Source organism: Lissotriton helveticus, chromosome 10 (genome assembly GCF_964261635.1).
Source record: "Lissotriton helveticus chromosome 10, aLisHel1.1, whole genome shotgun sequence".
Lineage (NCBI taxonomy): Eukaryota > Metazoa > Chordata > Amphibia > Caudata > Salamandridae > Lissotriton > Lissotriton helveticus.
The window spans coordinates 504,979,006-504,997,715 of NC_136071.1; the positions used below are offsets into that span (position 1 = coordinate 504,979,006).

At 41.5% G+C, this 18,710-nt stretch overlaps 1 protein-coding gene across 1 annotated transcript in view; it reads left to right on the forward strand.

Annotated features, from left to right (window-relative positions):
* LOC144784313 (ankyrin repeat and fibronectin type-III domain-containing protein 1-like) overlaps positions 1–18,710 on the forward strand; it is a 2,450,348-nt gene that overhangs the window by 837,422 nt on the left and 1,594,216 nt on the right. The window contains exon 4 of the mRNA XM_078663012.1: positions 1,937–2,166. Within this exon, the coding sequence (XP_078519138.1) occupies positions 1,937–2,166 (230 nt within the window). The remainder of the gene's footprint in view (positions 1–1,936; positions 2,167–18,710) is intronic.

Below are 18,710 nucleotides of genomic sequence, written 5' to 3' on the forward strand. Positions count from 1 at the left end.
CATGTCAATCAAACAATGAGCATGACACCTGTGGCTGCACCAAGGAGAGCCAAGTAGTGCCCATGCCCAAGCTGGAGTGGGAGGGCAGTAAGGGAAGCAACAGAAAGAAAACACCAGATGGAAGGAAAACGAGGAGAGGAAAAGAATTGGTGGAGGAATGACAGAAAAAGAAATAATAAGACAAAAACAGATAGAAAGCAAAAAGAATTGACAGGAATGAAAGAAAAGAGAAATAAAGTAAAAATCAAATGGAGGTGGAAATGTTGGCCCACATGCATCATTGTAGGAATTTGCGATTCCTAAATTGCGAAAATTAAGGAATCGCAATTTAGGAATTGCAAATTCCAATGCATCAAGAAATCGCAAAAGTTTTTGCCATTTCTTAATTTTCCTTATTTGCGAATCGCAATTAAGGAATCGCTTTACATTGATTCCTATGGGCCTAGAGGCCCATAGGAATCAATGGGAAGGCATTCTCATTTTGCGAATTCGCAATTAAGGAATCGCAAAATGAGAATGCAATTTCAAGGGTGCAGGGGGGGGTCCAAAGGATCCCCCCCCGCACCCCTGAAATGTCACGTAAGTACATTTTACTAACACACATGTCCCAAGGGCATGTGTGTGTGTAAAATATAAGTTTCAAAAATGCACTTTTGTGCATTTTTGAAACTTTTCGCAAATTACCATGAAGGTTTACTTCATGGTAATTTTTCCCTTCATAATTGCGAATTCGCAATTTAAAAAAAATCATGCATAGCATTTAAGAAATTGCAAAATTTGCGATTTCTTAAATGCTATCGCAATTCCAGAAATCGCAAAAAATTGCGATTTCTTAAATTGCGAAAATTGAAAAAAAAATGATGCATCCCAAAAAAGGTTTTTGCATTCGCAAACGGACGAATTTTGCGATTCGCACCGTTTGCGAATGCAAAAACGCTTGATGCATGTGTGCCGTTATATATTAAAAAGGGGTTATGACCCTGACTCTACCATGCAAAATCACTGAAATTTGACAGTTAAGGTATGCAATGCGCACGCCATAACTCCTCATGCCACCTACCTTATTTTGCCCTTGGTGGTCAGTCTTTTTTTCTGTGCCATTTTGTAATCGATAATATGTGTATTATTTTGTGTTTTCAGCTTGATCAGTGATGTGAGCTATCACATGCGTTTGAGCGTTGCATACCAGACCTGGAAAATGTCTGTGGTTTGCGTGTTTCAGCTAGAATCATAACCCCGTTTTTGATTATTGATTGCTCATTCAATGTCATGCTTTTTATGATGAACTTCATTTCCCTAACCTGGCTATTCACACTGAAGGCTGGCTACTGAATGTATCTTGCAACAAGGCTCCTTCGTCCAATCGGACTTCACTCCTTAAGCCTGTCTGACTACCTGGAATGATTGCTAAATTTGGTGCAGAGCTTGTTTGTTAATAGTTTCACATGCAAATGGAAGCCTAGGCCAAATGATCATGGAACTTGCTAGACATTTTATAATGTCATTAAGAGCACCGACCATGATAATTCTGTTGCTTAAAACACCAAGAAGAAAGTGGATAAGACCGCGGTGCATCCCTGGGTATCAGATAGTATCAAACTGCTTTAAGAGTTTTCCTGTCGGATACTCACACACTCATTGTTTTTAGTCTGTCTAGATTGTTATTAGGTAAAGTAGCGGTGCTCTCTTCTACAGATGCTTGATTTAGATTTAGAATGTTTAAAGAATTGAATTGATGGGATTTAAAGGATTCACCCGTCCTCCTTATCACTGCAGCTTTTTTTTTAGCATGTCAGGTGTTTCAGTATGGCCATTCTCTTTATTTAATTACTAAACAAGCCTGAGCTGCATTTATTTGTCACTGTCGACTCAGTATTAGTGACCAGCAATCCCTGTATTTCCTAATAGCTTTATTTCACTTTTTCCCCATCTTCAGATGAGGCGTGGCAGCTAGAGGATGACTGTGGAGAGTCTTCTGTGGAGATAGCCCCTAGTCCACGGCTACACACAGACATGGATGAAGCCCCCTTTGCTCGTATTCGGTCACAGTCTTTCTACATGAGGAAAAGTTTCTCTGTGGACAACCATCTGAGCTCCTATGATTACCCGATACACCCACCAGAAGGGAAACCAGAGAAGGTCAGGAACAAGCTCCGAAGACAATTCGTAAGTACATATCTGAAACCTAAATGCTGCTACTACAAACAGTCTCAATCCGAATACCTTTACAAGCTTTGTTAGCTGGTGAAACTCAATGAGTATGACTCAAACATAATGGGTTACTAAACTTTTACCAAATACCATATTAAAAAAACACCTTTTTGCCTATATAGCTACAGTTGGATGGCAAAATCCATGCATAACACAAATCATTAAAACATCAGAAAATCCAAGCAAAGATGAAAAAACAACACATCTTTCAGAATACATAGCCAAACATCATTCCACACACAGCCAATCTTATGTGGTCATAGGCACACAAATATGGCTATATACAGCATGGAACAACTACAACAAACTATTTAAATGCATTTTTGCCGATGTTGTGTTTGCTTAATTGCAGTGTTTATTTTCTAGGGTGGAAGAGAATATGCAAAATTGATATTAAATACTGACATTTTCTCACTTTGGTTTTGAAAAAATTGTGTGAAGTCTTTTATCATATTTGCTGGTGTGTGCGTCACTTTCTGGTGGGAAGACAAAAGTTGTCATGGCTATTTCCAACGTGTCTAACTCCATTTTAACTATTTTTGACTTAATAGCATGCATATAGGCAAAAGCCTGCATAAACAATTTAGAGGTGAAAGAATATTCATTGCCATATGGTGATGATTCGAGTTTCTGGTGGGAGGCTGCAGCTGTATTTTTAATCTATTGAACTATAGGCACTGATTTAGCCTCTTGCCTTCTGGCTATTGTTAAGTACTTGTTTTATAACTGACAAAGCATCATTTTTTATTGTTCATTACCGCCAGGTAAAACCTTGCTGTAAGGATCATTAAAACCATTTTAATGCTCTCCTCGCCATGGGAGAAGTCTCCCATGGTGAGGGAAGCTTTATTTTTTCTTTAAAAAATAAAATCCCTTTTGGGATTTTTATTTTGAAAAGAATAAAAGAATTCTGTTTGCTGCAGGGCTATATCCTTCTGATGCAGCCCTGCAGCAAACATTGAAATGCATTTACAGGAAGCACTGTGACGGCGGTTCCTGCCAATGCCTTTATAAATGACTGCCGGCGCTACAGTCACTTATAAATCTGGCGGGCAGATTATTCTCTGCCTCGAGGATGTAAAGTCCTCTTCCAGGCCAAAGGAGAATACACCGTCCTCTAAAATATAAATCCAATATATATATATATATATAATATTTTTATATTTATTTGTTATTGAGCAGAATTATTACAAGAACCTTACATCGTCAGAAAAAAATATTTCACATTGAATATAGCTACTTAAAGCTCGTAAGATCAAATACTTCTTCTTTTTCTTTTTTTTAAAGTATATCAAGCATTTTAGGATTTCGTCCTTTTAAAAAATGATAATGCCAGAACTTCAGACTAGACAAAGTGCAGTGCATTTCGGTCCTTTAAAATACCAAAATATCTTATAGAGAACCATTCCCAAAGCATTATTCAGAGTCACATTGAAGTACTTCAGCTCTTATTCCACTCTCGTCCATTCATAATGTAAAATACTGAAATAGCTAACATGAATATTGGATAAAATTATTTGCTTAATACGGGAAAAACGTATATAATAATGATACGTTAATGGGGAGATAACCAGCCCTAAAGTGCATTAAGAAAGACCCCGCACCCAACCACAAAAGCATCAGCACTGGCCACTTCATCATATAAAAGATTACAATATAGATTTGATCATTAATACATATTAATCACATTTTAAAAGATTTAGGATCTCGTAGTCCTACGATATTGCAATCATTATTACATCTTGTCCCAAAATGATAATCCACATGGAAAAGCAAAAAGCCCCTTTTGAAGTTTTTCGATCCCGCTACACGTCAGCTGGTTGTACAGGCGACTATTCTATCTCGCCTGGACTATGCCAGTTCCCTTTTACTTGGGGCAAATAAGGCCAGAATACTTCGGATGCAACGTGTCCAAAATGCCGCAGCCAGAATCCTGGTAGGTCTCCAGCGATCCTGTTCTGCTGCTGGCACTATCCGGAGGCTGCATTGGCTTCCTATGGAGAAGCGTATCCAATTTAAGGCACTGTACCTATCTTTTAAGATAGTAAAACTTGCTAGCCCCAACTTGTTGAATAACTTGCTTTCTCCATCTGTTCCCTCCCGCAGGCTGCGTTCGGCGGGGCAGCAATTGGTTGTTGTCCCTCGGGATAAGCGCAGCCGTGCGGGTGGACGGTCCTTCCGTTATCTTGCAGCTAGGCTATGGACCTCTCTGCCCGAACAGATCTGCGGCACAGACTGTCTACTCGCCTTTAGGAAAGCTGTTAAAACCTTTCTCTTTCCTTTAGTTTAGTTTACGGTGTTATGGCAGCTGAAACGGTTTCAGGTTGTTGTGTGTGTTATACTTCGTAGCTGGAAGCACCGGGACGCCCCTTTGCTGGGGCAGCTGTGCGCTATATAAGAATCAATAACATAACATAACATCAATAAAGTGCAGTGCTTTTAACAGTTCTACTGTTGTCGTATTGATACAATCTAGCTTGAGTCAACTACTTGACTTACTACTTTGTCCACATGCTTCCACACACTGAGAATCTGTAGCACCTATCCTTTTTGCATAAGCTTCCTCAAATGTCTTAGTGCATACCATTTTATTATGCCAATTTAGAAAGCCCGGGACTTTAGTTGTCCTCCAATTCTGTAGAATCAAGGACCGGGCCATTAGATGGAATACTGCTATAAATGCTTCCTCTCCTTTAGAGATTGGGAAATTTTGCCTCTGTCTTACTACACCAAAAAGTGCTATTTCGCCTCCGGGTGTAGTGTTCTCTGTAAGCCATCACTAAGGGCGAAAAAAGCATTCTCCCAAAACTGGGCTAACGCTGGGAAGGTAAAAAAAATATGGAGCCAGCCCCCTTGGCCCAATTGATGGCAGCAAAAGCATCTATCCTCTATTCCTGTATGCATTTTAAGTACCGCTCTAGGAGTATAGTAAACCATCCAGCATGATAAAAATAACATTTTTTTCAAATTTGCCGCTCTTAATGCCTTATTGCCATACTGCGAAATCACTTGCCAATCAGACTCTGAAAAAGTACATTGTGTTTCTTGGGTAATTTTATCTAAAAAAGTGTTAATATGGAGCATTCCCTTTGGCTCCATAAAAATCTGTCCCAATTTCCCACCCTCTTTCGCCTGGTTCTAATGAGGGCAGCCAAGACAGGCACTGAGGCTACACTAGATGGGGTGCAATAGTTTTTCAGCAGTTGCATAATTTGGAGATACCCTAAAAAGAAGAGCTTACAGCGAACTCCTCATCTAGCCTGCATCTCCTGCCAATTTAGAAACCTCCCCCTACTGTAAAATGACTGAGTTCCCTAAAGCCCTTACTTTCACAGAACCTTATCTGGCTATTCTGAATATGAAGACCCAAACTTTTACATTATGAAAGCTTCAAGTACTCACATCCATCGGTATAGGTCCTCATAGAATAAAATAACAGACGTCTGACCCCATTCTCCTGTAATGTCTTGTATCTAGTTTTCTTTGGTAGCTTGGCAGTCTTAATGAACACCGGAATCTGAGATCCTGCTTCCTGCACCATTTTTTCAAACAGAAGCTGTCCAAAGATCCCTTACAATCTATCAAATGAGCCATTATATTAAAAAAAGAAGCTTCATAATAATTATGAACTTGGGGGAGTGCCAGCCCCGTTGACTCCTGTCGAGTTGGAGCACTGAGAGTTTTACCCTTGAAGCCTTCTTAATCCAAATAAATTGGCACAAATTGCTTCTAATTCTTTCAAATAACAACATATTAATTTTAATCAGGACATTTGTCAAAAGAAAAATGAATAGTGGTAGAATAGACATACTTATAAGAGTGACACAGCCAATTAATATAAGCGGAAGAAGTGCCCATCTATCTAGTAAATATCTGATCTTGATAAGCCCTGTCCCAAAGTTCAATTTAAAGAGATCCAAATAACGATTGGTAACATACATCCCCAAATGATGGATTGGGTCAGGGGAGCAAGCTTGCTTTTGAAGATTACATGGGAGGTTTTGATACACAGTATTTAATAGCAGGATTTCAGTTTTAATATGATTGATTTTATATCCCCCAATTGATTCAAACTGCGCAAACTCTGTCAACATTATTTCAATATTCTGCTCTTCGGGTCTAAAATAGAGAATAATATTGTCTGCACACAACCCAGCATGGTCGGCTGTTAGTGGACTTCTCCACCTCCCCCCTTGTTTCCGCTTCTGGAGCACCAACGCGTTGTCTGGTGATGTCGATGGAAGCTGCTGACACATAGAGTGAGCCGTACTGTGTTTTAAGGCACCTGAAAGCTGCAGTCTACTGTAGCAGTTGTAAAACAACATACAGGCGGTGTATGGAGCTGAGTTTCAGCTTGGCAGTAAAGGAGCTGCTTGTGTAAGGGCTGCATCATCTGTAGACACCCCCTGCAGAGTGCAAAGCCAGCAACTAATTTTGGGTGGCAAGTGCCACCGCTGAGCCATAACTAACGTGGTCTCTAGGTACAGGCGCTATGGTCCCAATGGTGGGTGGCAGCTAAACTTTGGTTGATATTGTTTTTTATTGGCAACCTGTCTGTGAGGAGCCTTTGCTGAGGGCGTGCTTAGGGCTCCTGAGTGTGGGTCCTGTTATGCTCGAAAAGAGAATTGAAATGGTGGCTCACTGACAAAGCGGAAGGTGTATAGGTTCAGACAACCTCGCATGCCTTCATGATATTGGGACTGCCATTCCCCTCATAGGGATAACACGCTGCGGCCTATTTTCATTAAAAAAAACAAATTGGGGGGGTTTGTTGGTGCTCCTTTAAAATTCACTGCTAACAGGATTACTTCCGTTTGGAGCTTGGTATAATGGGGAAGCATTTAAAATTTCAAATGTGATGGCAATGTTGACTCAGCAGTGGGCCTTAAATCTAAATGACGAACAGCTCACATGAAGATGGCTTCAGCTGTGGCAAGAGCCAAGAGCTCTCAAAAACCTCGTTGAGGGTCAGCTGCAATCTCAAGCCCCCTGAGTTCAGAAGAAGACATGGTGGAGCATGGAGTGGGGGCTAAAACGTGGGGCCAAGTTATTGAAACTATTCAGCAGGCAAGGTCTGTGGAAGAAGCAGGCTCTGACGGGCAATCTTATGCTCAAACTGTTCTAGCTGGAAAAGTGGCTATTTCCAGCAAAGGCAGCTGGGTAGCAAAAAAATAAAGACGAGGGGCCGACTCACGTGGTCTAAAAAGAAGGCTCTTCTAGCCCAATCCAGGAAAATCTAAGGAATATTCCCTATTCATGAAATGCAAAACAATACCAATGTCAGTGACTGCAGCACAAGTACAAGAACAAGGGCCAGCATTAACTTTCAATCAGGACTGTAACCAACTGACCAACCTTTCAGTCTGCCACAGAGTAGTTTGGAAAAATGAAAAGGGGTTCCTCGATCTTTAGAGCATCAGAATGGTGCTTCAATGGATTTTCAGCTATGGCCTCTGACTTCCATCTCAGGTAAACCCCCAGAGGCGGGACAGCAAGACCAGGCTCGGCAAGCATCAGACGCACCCTCAAAAATCAGATGCTAGAAATGCCGTAAGAAGGAGGGCACCACATCCAATATGACATTAAACCCATGGTAAATCTTATTCTTGACAAGATATGGGAGTTTAAAGTTACACAAGCAAGTGAGATAGCATCTCTACATCATCGCCAGTCGAAATTCGAAGTGGTAGTCAGCAGCTGTCCGGACAGAATGCAAGAGGCCGAATCTTGGATAGCCCAGCTTGAAGACTAGATGAACATGATGCAGCATCAGGCCACGCTGGAAAAAAAAGAGAAAATCCTGCTTGAAAGTAAGCTTGAAGAGCCGGAAAATCATTCATGACACTCTAACCTGCATCTAGTTGGAGGCCCAGAAGGATGTGAAGGCTTGCAAGTACATCAATGGGTTGAGACATTTATCAAAAATAACATGTTGCCAGAGTTTACAGGAGATCTAACAATCACAAGAGCACATAGGGTACCAGCACAGCCGAACCCGAATTCAAAGCTACCTCGAACAATCTTAGTCAATTTTGCAGATTTTCCTGTGAAAGAACAGATACTCACCAGGGTCATTCAACAGAGACAATTCTCAACTAGCAAAGTACCCAGCTGCTGCATTTTCTCTGACATGTCAGCAGCAGCTGGAATTTGTAAAACTCTTCTATTTGTTCTAGGCACTGGGAGCTCATGCAGCTACTGCCTAGCAATCCAAGCTACGAGTATTGGTGCAAGTGAAGTTTCATATGTTTGCGAATCTTCATGAAGCTCAGAAGTTGCTACAGCATATCACTACTGAAAAGTAAATAAGAAATTACGACCGGGGATGGTCTTTCTTAAATTATTTTTGAATTGGTTTTCATCAGACGTGACGAGGGGGAAGCGGTAGTACACTCAGGGTGCAACACCATGGTGCCCAGTGTACGGTTTAACCAGGAGAGGGAGGCAAGGGGTATGGTGGGTAATTCTCCAATTGCCAGGGGTTGGGAGAGACATGGGGGTTGGCAAGGGCCAGGGAGGGCGAGGAAGCTAGGAGACGGGGGCACGTTTTGGAGCAATAATGAAAAAAGAGCACAATTATAGTGGAAAAAACAATCGTCAGGAGAGAAAATCAAAAGGTTTTAAAATATATATATATATGTTTATCTTTTTTATGAAGAAGCCTCAATTTTCAAAATGTGGCTTGTTTTTACCCTTGAGGCGCAATGGCTCTTAAAGTACTCAGTTTTGGTAAATGTTAATGGAGTGTCTAGCAAGCAAAAATATGGTGGAATGATTAGATGGTTAACCTCCCTTTCACCTCAAACTCTATGTCTTCAGGAAAACCATCTAAAAACAAATACACCAAAACATTTTATCCCCAAATATTATTCTCAAGCGTATTTTGCTTCCGCCGGGATGGCTATAAGAGAGGTAACTATTTATTTTGGGCAAGTAATTGATTGGGAGATCTCTCAAGTCTCGAGAGACCCCCAGGGAAGGTGGATCTGGGTTGTTGCTGGAGTTAACGGGATGTTTTTTAACTTTGTGACTTACTAAGCCACGATAGAGGATGATACCAAAGCCATTATGAAGATAGATCTGGTTAGAAGGGCAGCGGGTCCTATAGTTTTAGGTGGGGATTTAAACTTCATTCAAGATTTTAAAAGAGATACTTACTAAAAAACAAAAAACAATTGAAGCCAAAGACTAAAAATGTTTTGGATTTTATAAAGCAGATTATCAATTAATCGATCCATGGTGTAGGGCCCATCGAGAAGCTTCACAATTTACCTGCTACTCTCACCGATTTCAGTCAGCCTCTTGCACCGATTTTTTTCTTATTTCCCATTATATTTACTGTCTAGATGCAGAAATTGGGGCTAATTCATTTTCCCCCAATGGGTGCAGAATACAAAAAAATGTGTAAAAGTATTCTTTCAGGAGAATAAGGCCACCACAGCACTCTTCTCTGTCTGAGGGGCCTTTAAGGCCACAATGCGGGGGCAGATGGTGGCTTTCACTGCCTCACAGTTTAAAACTCAAGGGGCACGTATAGCAGAACTCCAACAGTCAGTTGATACAGCACTGATGCAGGGAAATAGCAGTCTGGGACAGCGCTCTGCAGCTGAGGAGCAATTAACCAAAGCTAAGCAATAGTTAAGAGAATTTTTTATTCTTGAGGAGATAAACAGCTCACGGATGTTCCTGCAGTGCGTATATGAGGAAAGTCAGATGGTGGGAAAACTACTGGCATGGTCAAGCAGGGTTAAGCAAGAGGCTGCAGTAATAACAGAATTGGAGGAACCAGGGACTGGGGTCTTTGTTGCCAATAAGGAAAAGATCACAAACATCTTTTTAGATCATTATCATAAGCTGTATGCAACAAAATACATGGCTTCAAACAAGGCGATAAGGCAATACTTTTATGACACCAAGCTTCTGCAGATAACAAATATCCAGGCAGAGGAAATAACAGCTGAAATCACAGTTGCAGAAATTAATGGTGTCCTCGCTTTAATGCCCGGCGGGAAGGCCTGTGGTATGGACGGCCTTCCATCTGAGTTTTACAAAACATTCTCAGAGGAATTAACACCATTCTTGTTTGAGCTTTTCAACTTTGTGAAAGCAGGAGGCGAGGTTCCATCTATTTTCAAAGAAACTACCATAGTCAGCTTTGTTAAAAAGGGTAGAACCCCAAAGATGTCAACTCATACTGGCCGAACAGCCTGTTGAATATTGACTATAAAATATTGATGAAAATTTGGGCAAATTGTTTCTCTCCAGTAGTGGAGAAGGTGATCCACAAGGATCAGACAAGATTTGTTGCAGGGAGATCAATGTCATTAAACATCGGGTTTTTCGTTCAAGCACTTGATTTTTTTAATACCAACCAAATACCCACATTAATAATGATGGTAATGATGAAAAAGCATTTCATCTTGTAAACTGGGAATCTCTTTTTTATGCCCTTAGAAGACTGGGATTCCCAGTACGAACAATTAACATGTTACGGAATTTCTCTCAAGTGGCCCAGGCTCAGGTTCTTATAAATTCTCGTCCAGTAGCAAAAGTTGATATAAATAGAGGAACCCAAAAGGGATGTCCCCTATCCACTTTGATGTTTACTTTTTTTTATAGACCCACTCACTGCTATGATTAGGAACAATCGGGAGAGAAAAGCACTAATAGAGGGTGTGCCCACATTTTTACTGTTTCCAATTGTCTGCATATGGTTGGAGCACACTGACCATGTGCCCATGGCCCCAGCAAAATATTTTCGAAGTCAGTTCCATGCACCCGAGGTGGGATTTGCAGAATTTAGAATGACTACTGGAGGAAAATAATCATCACCTGTGAGCCAGCCAGATTCCCCTCTGACCCTGTCAGAGTCCAAGCACTCATTAAACTTTTTATTCAAGAAAAACAACAAGGTTTTTTTCTTAATCAGTTGTTTTGTGCTATAGCCAAGGCCACTGGAATGATGTGATTGTGTCCCCACTGCGTTTTCTGCATAACGATGGATTATCCGCGGTTGCCACATAACACTTCTGCAGGTTTAAAAAAAAAAAAAAAAATCACCTAATCCGATGAAAAGTTACTAAAAAGGCAGCAAATGTGCTGCCACGTACTGAAAAGCTCTTCACAAATATTGACTGGTCACTTTTAAGTTTCTTATTGCTATTTTTAGATTAAGCTGGAACCAATGAGGTGAATCTTTTGCACACAAAGTGTTAGCGTGTACAGATGACAAAATAATGAAGTAATACTATGAAAAATGTGCTGCATTATGTCACAAAATTTGTATTTTGTTGTTGCAAAATTTAGTCAACACTTCCACATAATTTGGCCCTCCCATGCTGCATAATTTAAGTGCCCTTGACTGCAGTTTAGCAGCAATGTGCAAGTGAGTATGAATTGAAAATGCAAGTTTTGGCCCCTGTCTCTGGTTCGTACTTTAAGCTGGAGTAATATATATAAAACTTCCACGATCCATCTAGCATGCTTTTATACTTATTAGGAAATCAATTCCTATGCACATGCATTGAAAAAGCATGTTTTCCAATGTACTACTGAGGCTGCGTCACGTCAATGAGGGTAAATTAACTTGACGCAAACACCTTTCAACACTACATTATACAAACAGTTTTTTTTGGGAGGTAGCATGTGTGACAGGACTGTTTGTGTGCGTTTGCTGTTAGCCTTTGTTGTGGTAGTGATCTGTTCTGATGTTTTATGTGCTGAACCATTACCACCCGATGAAGTTGTGCTGCACTGTGGTTGTTTTGTTGCGTTCTGAGGGACTGTTCTGTTGTATTGTATCATGTTATGTTGTTAAGTTGCTTTCCTTATGCTATTGTGTTATGTTATGTTTTTTGCTTTAAATATGTTACATTTGCAAATAAAAACAGCACATGCCTTTGAAGTTTCCACGACAAGCAACTATTTACTCCTGACTAACGTGGTAAAAAAAGGACTGTTCCAGTTCTTTAACTATGTGAGACACAGTTAGCCCAAAACTGTGGTGGAAATCTGATTTAAATTAGCACTTGGAGTGTTCAGTTTACAGGACACAGCCAATGAATCTGCCGTTAATACACTCACCAACAAGCTTCTTTCAGCTCCTAAGGTTTTTGTATGTACTGCTATTTATAGGAATTCGGAATGAATGGCTGTGGTAACAATAACACTGCAAACTTACCAACTGGCAGTTGGCGTGAGGAAAAAAGGCGCGGTGTGGAAAGAAAAAGAGGAATGCTCTTGGCTCCTGATAAAAAAAGAATTGTCTGCAAAACCCTCCGCAGTAGTCCTGCAGAGAGCAGTGTGTGTGGACCGCTAGGCTGAGGAAAGACTGGAGCCGAGGCACTCGGAGCTCACCTGTGTGACGAGCATCTATTCCCTTAAAATGTTAATGAGGGCTGCGGTTGGCATAAGGTCCTGTTCCGTTTAGTTTTACTTTGCGGCCATCCGATCTGGAAACGAATACCTGCACCTAGCCTTATTAGCAGAGCAGGAGTTGTAATGAGGGGCTCGAGTGTCCCCTGCTCGTGTAATGCTACACTGCCTCTTTTTACCTGAGGCATGCAGGGGATAAAGAGATGGCCAGAGTGCTTCGACAACCAGGCCGCGCTGCCAGAGAGGGATACGGACCGGTCACCTGCCGCATGCAGGCCTCTGCTCTGCTGTCTCACCGAAGTTCAGCATCTGTCACCCGGGAAAGGCCTTTCTCGTGACACACCCTTGTACTTCCTATTTCGGCACTAGAGGACAGACAGGCGGCTTGAGCCACAGCAGCCTCTGCCCTTTAATCTATATTTTTGAAAAACCTCTTTGGATGAAAAGTTATATCAATTTCCATTTTGAAACTCATGCAAACCGGTGCCGGGCACCCCTACTTTTTGATGATTTTCAGGGGAAATTTGTTTGGACTGACATAAAATGCCCCATGGTCCACTTTTCTCTCGAAGCATCCTTCAAGGTTCATGCCATCGCCCTTGAAGAGTGAACCCTTCAACTAAAGACAAGACTTGAGGGGCATAGGAGCAGAATTCCATCCGGGACCTTCAGACCCTGCCGGTGTTGCCACACGGTGGGGTGCCGCTTGGCCAGCAGCGGAGGCACAATCCAGGAAGAGGCAATGCTCAGTCTGAAGCAGCTGTGCTTCGGGGTAAGACACAAACTCTGAAAACAACCTCAGACTTTAGTACCATGATATATCTTTTCATCTGATTATTCTAAGGGCCTCCTTCAGTGTGCCCTTAGAATGTTCTCTCTCATTCTGAACTGTACGGACCTTTCAGTACCTGTCTGATTAGCAGCCCTGTTTTACACTCCTCCCATAACGCAGAAGGCACAATTTCATATGTACCAAACGATGCGACCTACCAACCATAAAAAAAACACCTAAAGGCCTGCACCTATTGTAGAAAGAGAAACAGGTTCTCAGGCTTGGGAGATTGATTCTTATTCCACATTGTTCCCCTTCTTCTTGAATGTTGCTTTTTATGTAAAGTGTAGGATTGAATTGAGTGAGTCTGTACTAGAACCGATGGTTAAGTAATAGCTTTCAGTTGCAGAGAGAAGATCACAATTAAGTTGCAGAGAGAAAGAAGCCACAAGGCTGAGGGATTAGAATCTCATTCTACATTATTTCATTGCTTAATAATATAAATATTGTGTTTTATGTAAATTGTATGATTAAAGTGATTCTGTACAGTGTAGACCAGGAATATCGAGTATGGAATATGGTATGGTCACAATATTGTGACCAAAATATTGGGGGGACCAATCTATCAACAGGTAAATTACAAAAATGCTCTATACCTAACTCAAACTATATGCATCTTGATGAATTATATATATTGTCATGGTATATATTAGTTGAGTTAAGAATGGTATATCTATACTTACCTGTGTGCACTTATCTCCTCGATGTTTAGTTTTTTCAATATTTTGATCACCATACTATGGCTAATCCGTGCCCCATCCTGGATATTTCAGACTACAATCATTCTTTACCAGCACCACTGGTTAATTGGTTTCCAATTACATGCAGAGATTCCAATTCCATTTACAGAGAGAAAGAGGCTATCGAATTTAGGAGATTGACACAGATTTTAAATTTTCTCACTACTTATTAACAAAAAATGTTGAATTTTACTTAAACTGTATGATTGACGTGATTGATTCTGCACTACTACTAGTGGTTTAATAGCTTTCAATTGCACTGGCTTTTCATTTCCCTCTAACGTTGTCATATTTTTGTTGAATCAGAGGGTAGATGTGCCTGTTCGAGGAATTTTGTGGCTAAGTTGTCAACAGCGTTGTAAATAAATCATGTAATCTAATTGCTTCCCCACCAGGCAGAGAGGAATGTGCTTATGATTAGTTAAGAGAAGACCCCATTGACTGGGAAAATACCCAATCATAGAGTGTTCCGTTAGTCCAATATGGAAGACATTGTCTGACTTAACAAAGGCTTTAAAAGTAGGATGCAGAAACTTACTTTCAATCAATCAATCAATCAATCAGAATTTATAAAGAGCAATAAAGAGCAGCTAATCCCCCGATAGGGTATCCAGGCGCTTGCAGGCCCTGCAGGTTTATTTGAACAGCCAGGTATTGATGGCCATTTGAAATTCCACAAGTGGGGTGATGGCCCGGAGGTGCATGGTAGGCTGTTCCGGATCTTTGCTGTGATGTGGGAGAAGCATTGTCCTCCTGCTTGGGTAGATGCGGGGAGTATGGGTAAGTGAAAGGGAGGCGGAGCCTAGTATTCTTGATGGTTGGTGGAAGTTGAGCTGGAGATTAATGCAAGTGAGTCCTTGGTTGTGTAGAGCCTTGTGTGCCTGGGTCAGCAGCTTGGATTGGCTTCTCTTTTGTACGGGGAGCGAGTGGAGTTTCCTGAGTTGGGCTGTGATATGGGTTCATATGGGAAGGCAGAAGGTGAGTCTGGCTGCAGCGTTCTGTATGGTCTGAAGCCTCTGTAGAAGGTGTGCAGTGATTCCTACATGGAGGGCTTTGCCTTAATGCAGTCAATTGGTGATGAGGGTTTGTGTCACAGTGCATCTTGTGTGTAGGGGTAGCCACTTGAAGATCCTAAGCAGTATGCCCAGAGTGAGGAAGCAGGCTTTATGACGGTGAGGTTGTATTCATTGATGATTCCGAGGTTTCTGGCATGGTTGGAGGGAGTGGGTGCGGGTCCTTGATTTGATGGCCACCAGGAGTAATTCCATGTGTTGCTGCTGTTGCCAAAGATCAGTACTTCCATCTTGTCTGGGTTCAGCTGCAGGCAGTTGTTCTTCATCCAGTTGGTGACATTTGTCATGCATCTGTGGAAGTTGGTTCTGGTGGTGGTGGGGTTTGCGGTGAGTGAGAGATTGAGTTGGGTGTCGTCTATGTAGGAAATTATGTTGAGATCTTGGGATCTGACGATGTTGGTCAGTGGGGTCATTTATGCATTGAAGAGCATGGGGCTGAGGGATGACCCCTGGGGACACTGCAGGTGATCTCCTTGGGTTCAGAGGTAAAAGGTGGGAGGTGGATCCTATTGGTTGGGATGCCAATGTGGTGGAGTCTTTCAATCAGTGAGTGGTGGGATATGGTGTTGAAGGCTCCTGAGAGGTCGAGGAGGATCAAAGCTGCTGTTTCTCCTCGGTGGAGGAGAGTTCAGATCTCTCCGGAGGCTGGGATAAGGGCAGTTTCGATGCTGTGATTGCTGCGGAAGCCTTATTGGGAGTCGGTGAGTAGCTGGCTGTGCTCCAGGTGTGTCATGAGTTGATTGTTGATGATCTTTTCCAGTACCTTCACTGGGCATGGAAGCAGGGAGATTGGCTGATAGTTGTTTAATTTGCTGGGGTCGGCAGAGGGTTTTTTGAGTAGTGGTATGACTTAGGCATGTTTCCAGGCATTGGGAAATGTTGCAGTGGTGATAGAGATGTTGAGTAGGGTGTTGAGTTCCTGGTCGATCCTTTGATTTCCGAAGTTGGAAATGTGGTGCAGGCATGGGTGTGTGTGAGCTACCGAGTCGATGGATTTCATGGTGGAGTTGGTATCCTGGGTGAAGAAGATGTTCCAGGTGGTCAGTGTGTGGTTTGTGTCAGTTACGGTGGTGGAGCATCTGTCAAGGAAGCCTGTAGGTGTGGGATGAGGTTAAAAATGTCTCTATATGATTTTTCAAACATTAACAGATTGCTAAAAGATTATCTGAAGCGTCGCAGATCTCTCTCTACCTTTACTTACTCCTATCCAAATACACCGGACTGCGTTTCTTGTTACTTTGCAGCCAGATGGCCCGAATCCAAGTGTAGATCAGTGTGAGTCACAGGCATTGCACTGTTTCTATACACAGATCTCTGATGAATGTTTCATTGTAGTTGTGTGTCATGAAATACATGCGATTCTGTTGGCCATCTATGTGGATCAAGGCTTACGACTCAAATTGAGCCTTTGTGTTCTGATATCAAATTAAACCTTGTGCATTATTCTGTTTGTGTCTACGGGCCTTACTTAGAATTTGGCGTACCTGTTAAAAAGTAGCAGATATCCCATCTACTTTATTAGAAGCGCATTATATAGAATGTGACACCTGTAAAACGGGGGATTCGACATCTGCCACTTTTTGAGGGATTCGACATCTGCCACTTTTTGACAGAGGAGCCCAGCCTCCAAAATATAAATAGGACCCTAAGCGTCCATGATATGTAGGGTAAATGGTATTCTCTCATACCTTAGTTGCATCAAGGATTTACCTTAGGACTGTGATTGTATTTCTTGTTAAAATAAACAAAGTTAATAAAAGTGTTGCTGTTATTTTATAGTTTAAATAATATTGTCTCTGTAACCTGAACATATTTCAATTAGATTGACAAGACTGTGAAATACATAACTATGGTTTCATGGTCTAGGCCGAATAAGACCTCAACTCCATTTGGGTTTATGATTGACCATAGGTTCTATTTCTTATTGACCTCGCTTGCAGTAAAATGTGCACTGATGTTTTGTGTTGACATGCTGCTCATGAAGAGTCTGGAAGGAAGTTCCTTAGTTAAAGTCTTGCTACGCAAGGTCTTTTCTTTCTCAGCATAGTGTAGGCTTATTCACTCACGAGGCTGCTAATATTTATGTAAACAGATTTGTGTTAGCGCGTCCTATGACATTAGGTCACAGGAGCTTAATCAATGTTCATTTTGGAGATTAGTGCTAATATTGTGGTGGTATATGATGTTTTATAATGCTGTATTACGATTAGATGATATGTTAATACATTTACTCATGATATGCTGACTGTATAATTTCCATTGCTTTCTAAAGTGAACTTGTTTATAAAAGAAAGAGTGTTTGGATGTTAGCCGGATATTTTTGTTCTCTCCAGTGAGCCTCTAGGGTTGCTGCCTCATTTTCTATTGATTTGCTTCATTTTCTAAACTATTTTTCAAATTTTTCCATGTTGCATCGATTTTAAATGATTCTCAAGCTTTATGGTAATGACAGAAATAGTATGAATTTTGAATGAAGTTTGTATTTTGCCTTCAATATTGAGCTCAATATTTGAGATAGTTTTCCTAGTTTTCAAAATTGCTAATTACGAGCCTCTTTGTATCAAGGCTAATGTCTTGTTTATTTCTATATGAAAGGCTGTTTGAAACATATCTTTTGGTGCACATTTCCTCATCTATTTTTGAGGACAACACCGCCTGATCCTGCGAAGGTGCTTTGTTGCTATGTTATCAGATTATCTGAGATAGCATCAACAAAAGGCTAGGAACTGCAACCAATCCAAAATTGCCAAACGTACGTAAAGAAAGGAATGTTTAATAATTAAGGAAATCTTAAAGCCCATAGGGCCCGATTCACAGAACTAACTTACGACAAAATCCTAAACTTACTTCTCATGGTATTCACAGAATGCACTTACGACTGTCCTAAGTTTACGTCCGCACTCGGGCCAGAATTTCCACCCACGGAGTGTAAGCTCCGTACCCGGAGTGTAAGCTCCATACCCGAGTGTAAGCTCCACACCCAGAGTGGAAGCTCCACACCTGGAGCGGAATTTCCACCATCGGGCCGGAATCTCCGTTTCCGGGCCGGAATACCCACAATCTGGTGTTAATTTACTATATCTGATGCATTGTGGGTATGCCGGCCTGGAAGCGGAGATTTCGGCCCGATGGTGGAAATTCCTCTCCGGGTGTGGAGCTTACACTCCGGGTGCGGAAATTTCGGCCCTGATATGACACAACAAGGAACAGACATCACTGGTAACCTCGAAGAACATGAAACCAAATGGGCATTACCCATGTTCTTTTCCATTGGGCTAACCTAACTAAAACACCCTACAACAACTATTCCCAACACAGGTCTCAACCCTGCCCCAGAAAATAAGATTGCACTCTGCATGAAAAGACATTCCAAACAGCTCATGGCTATATGAACATAGCATAAACAATGACTTAACTTTAATATGCAGCTGCTGAATGTTTCTCATGGATATGGAACCCATACACCTCTTTTGCAGGTGG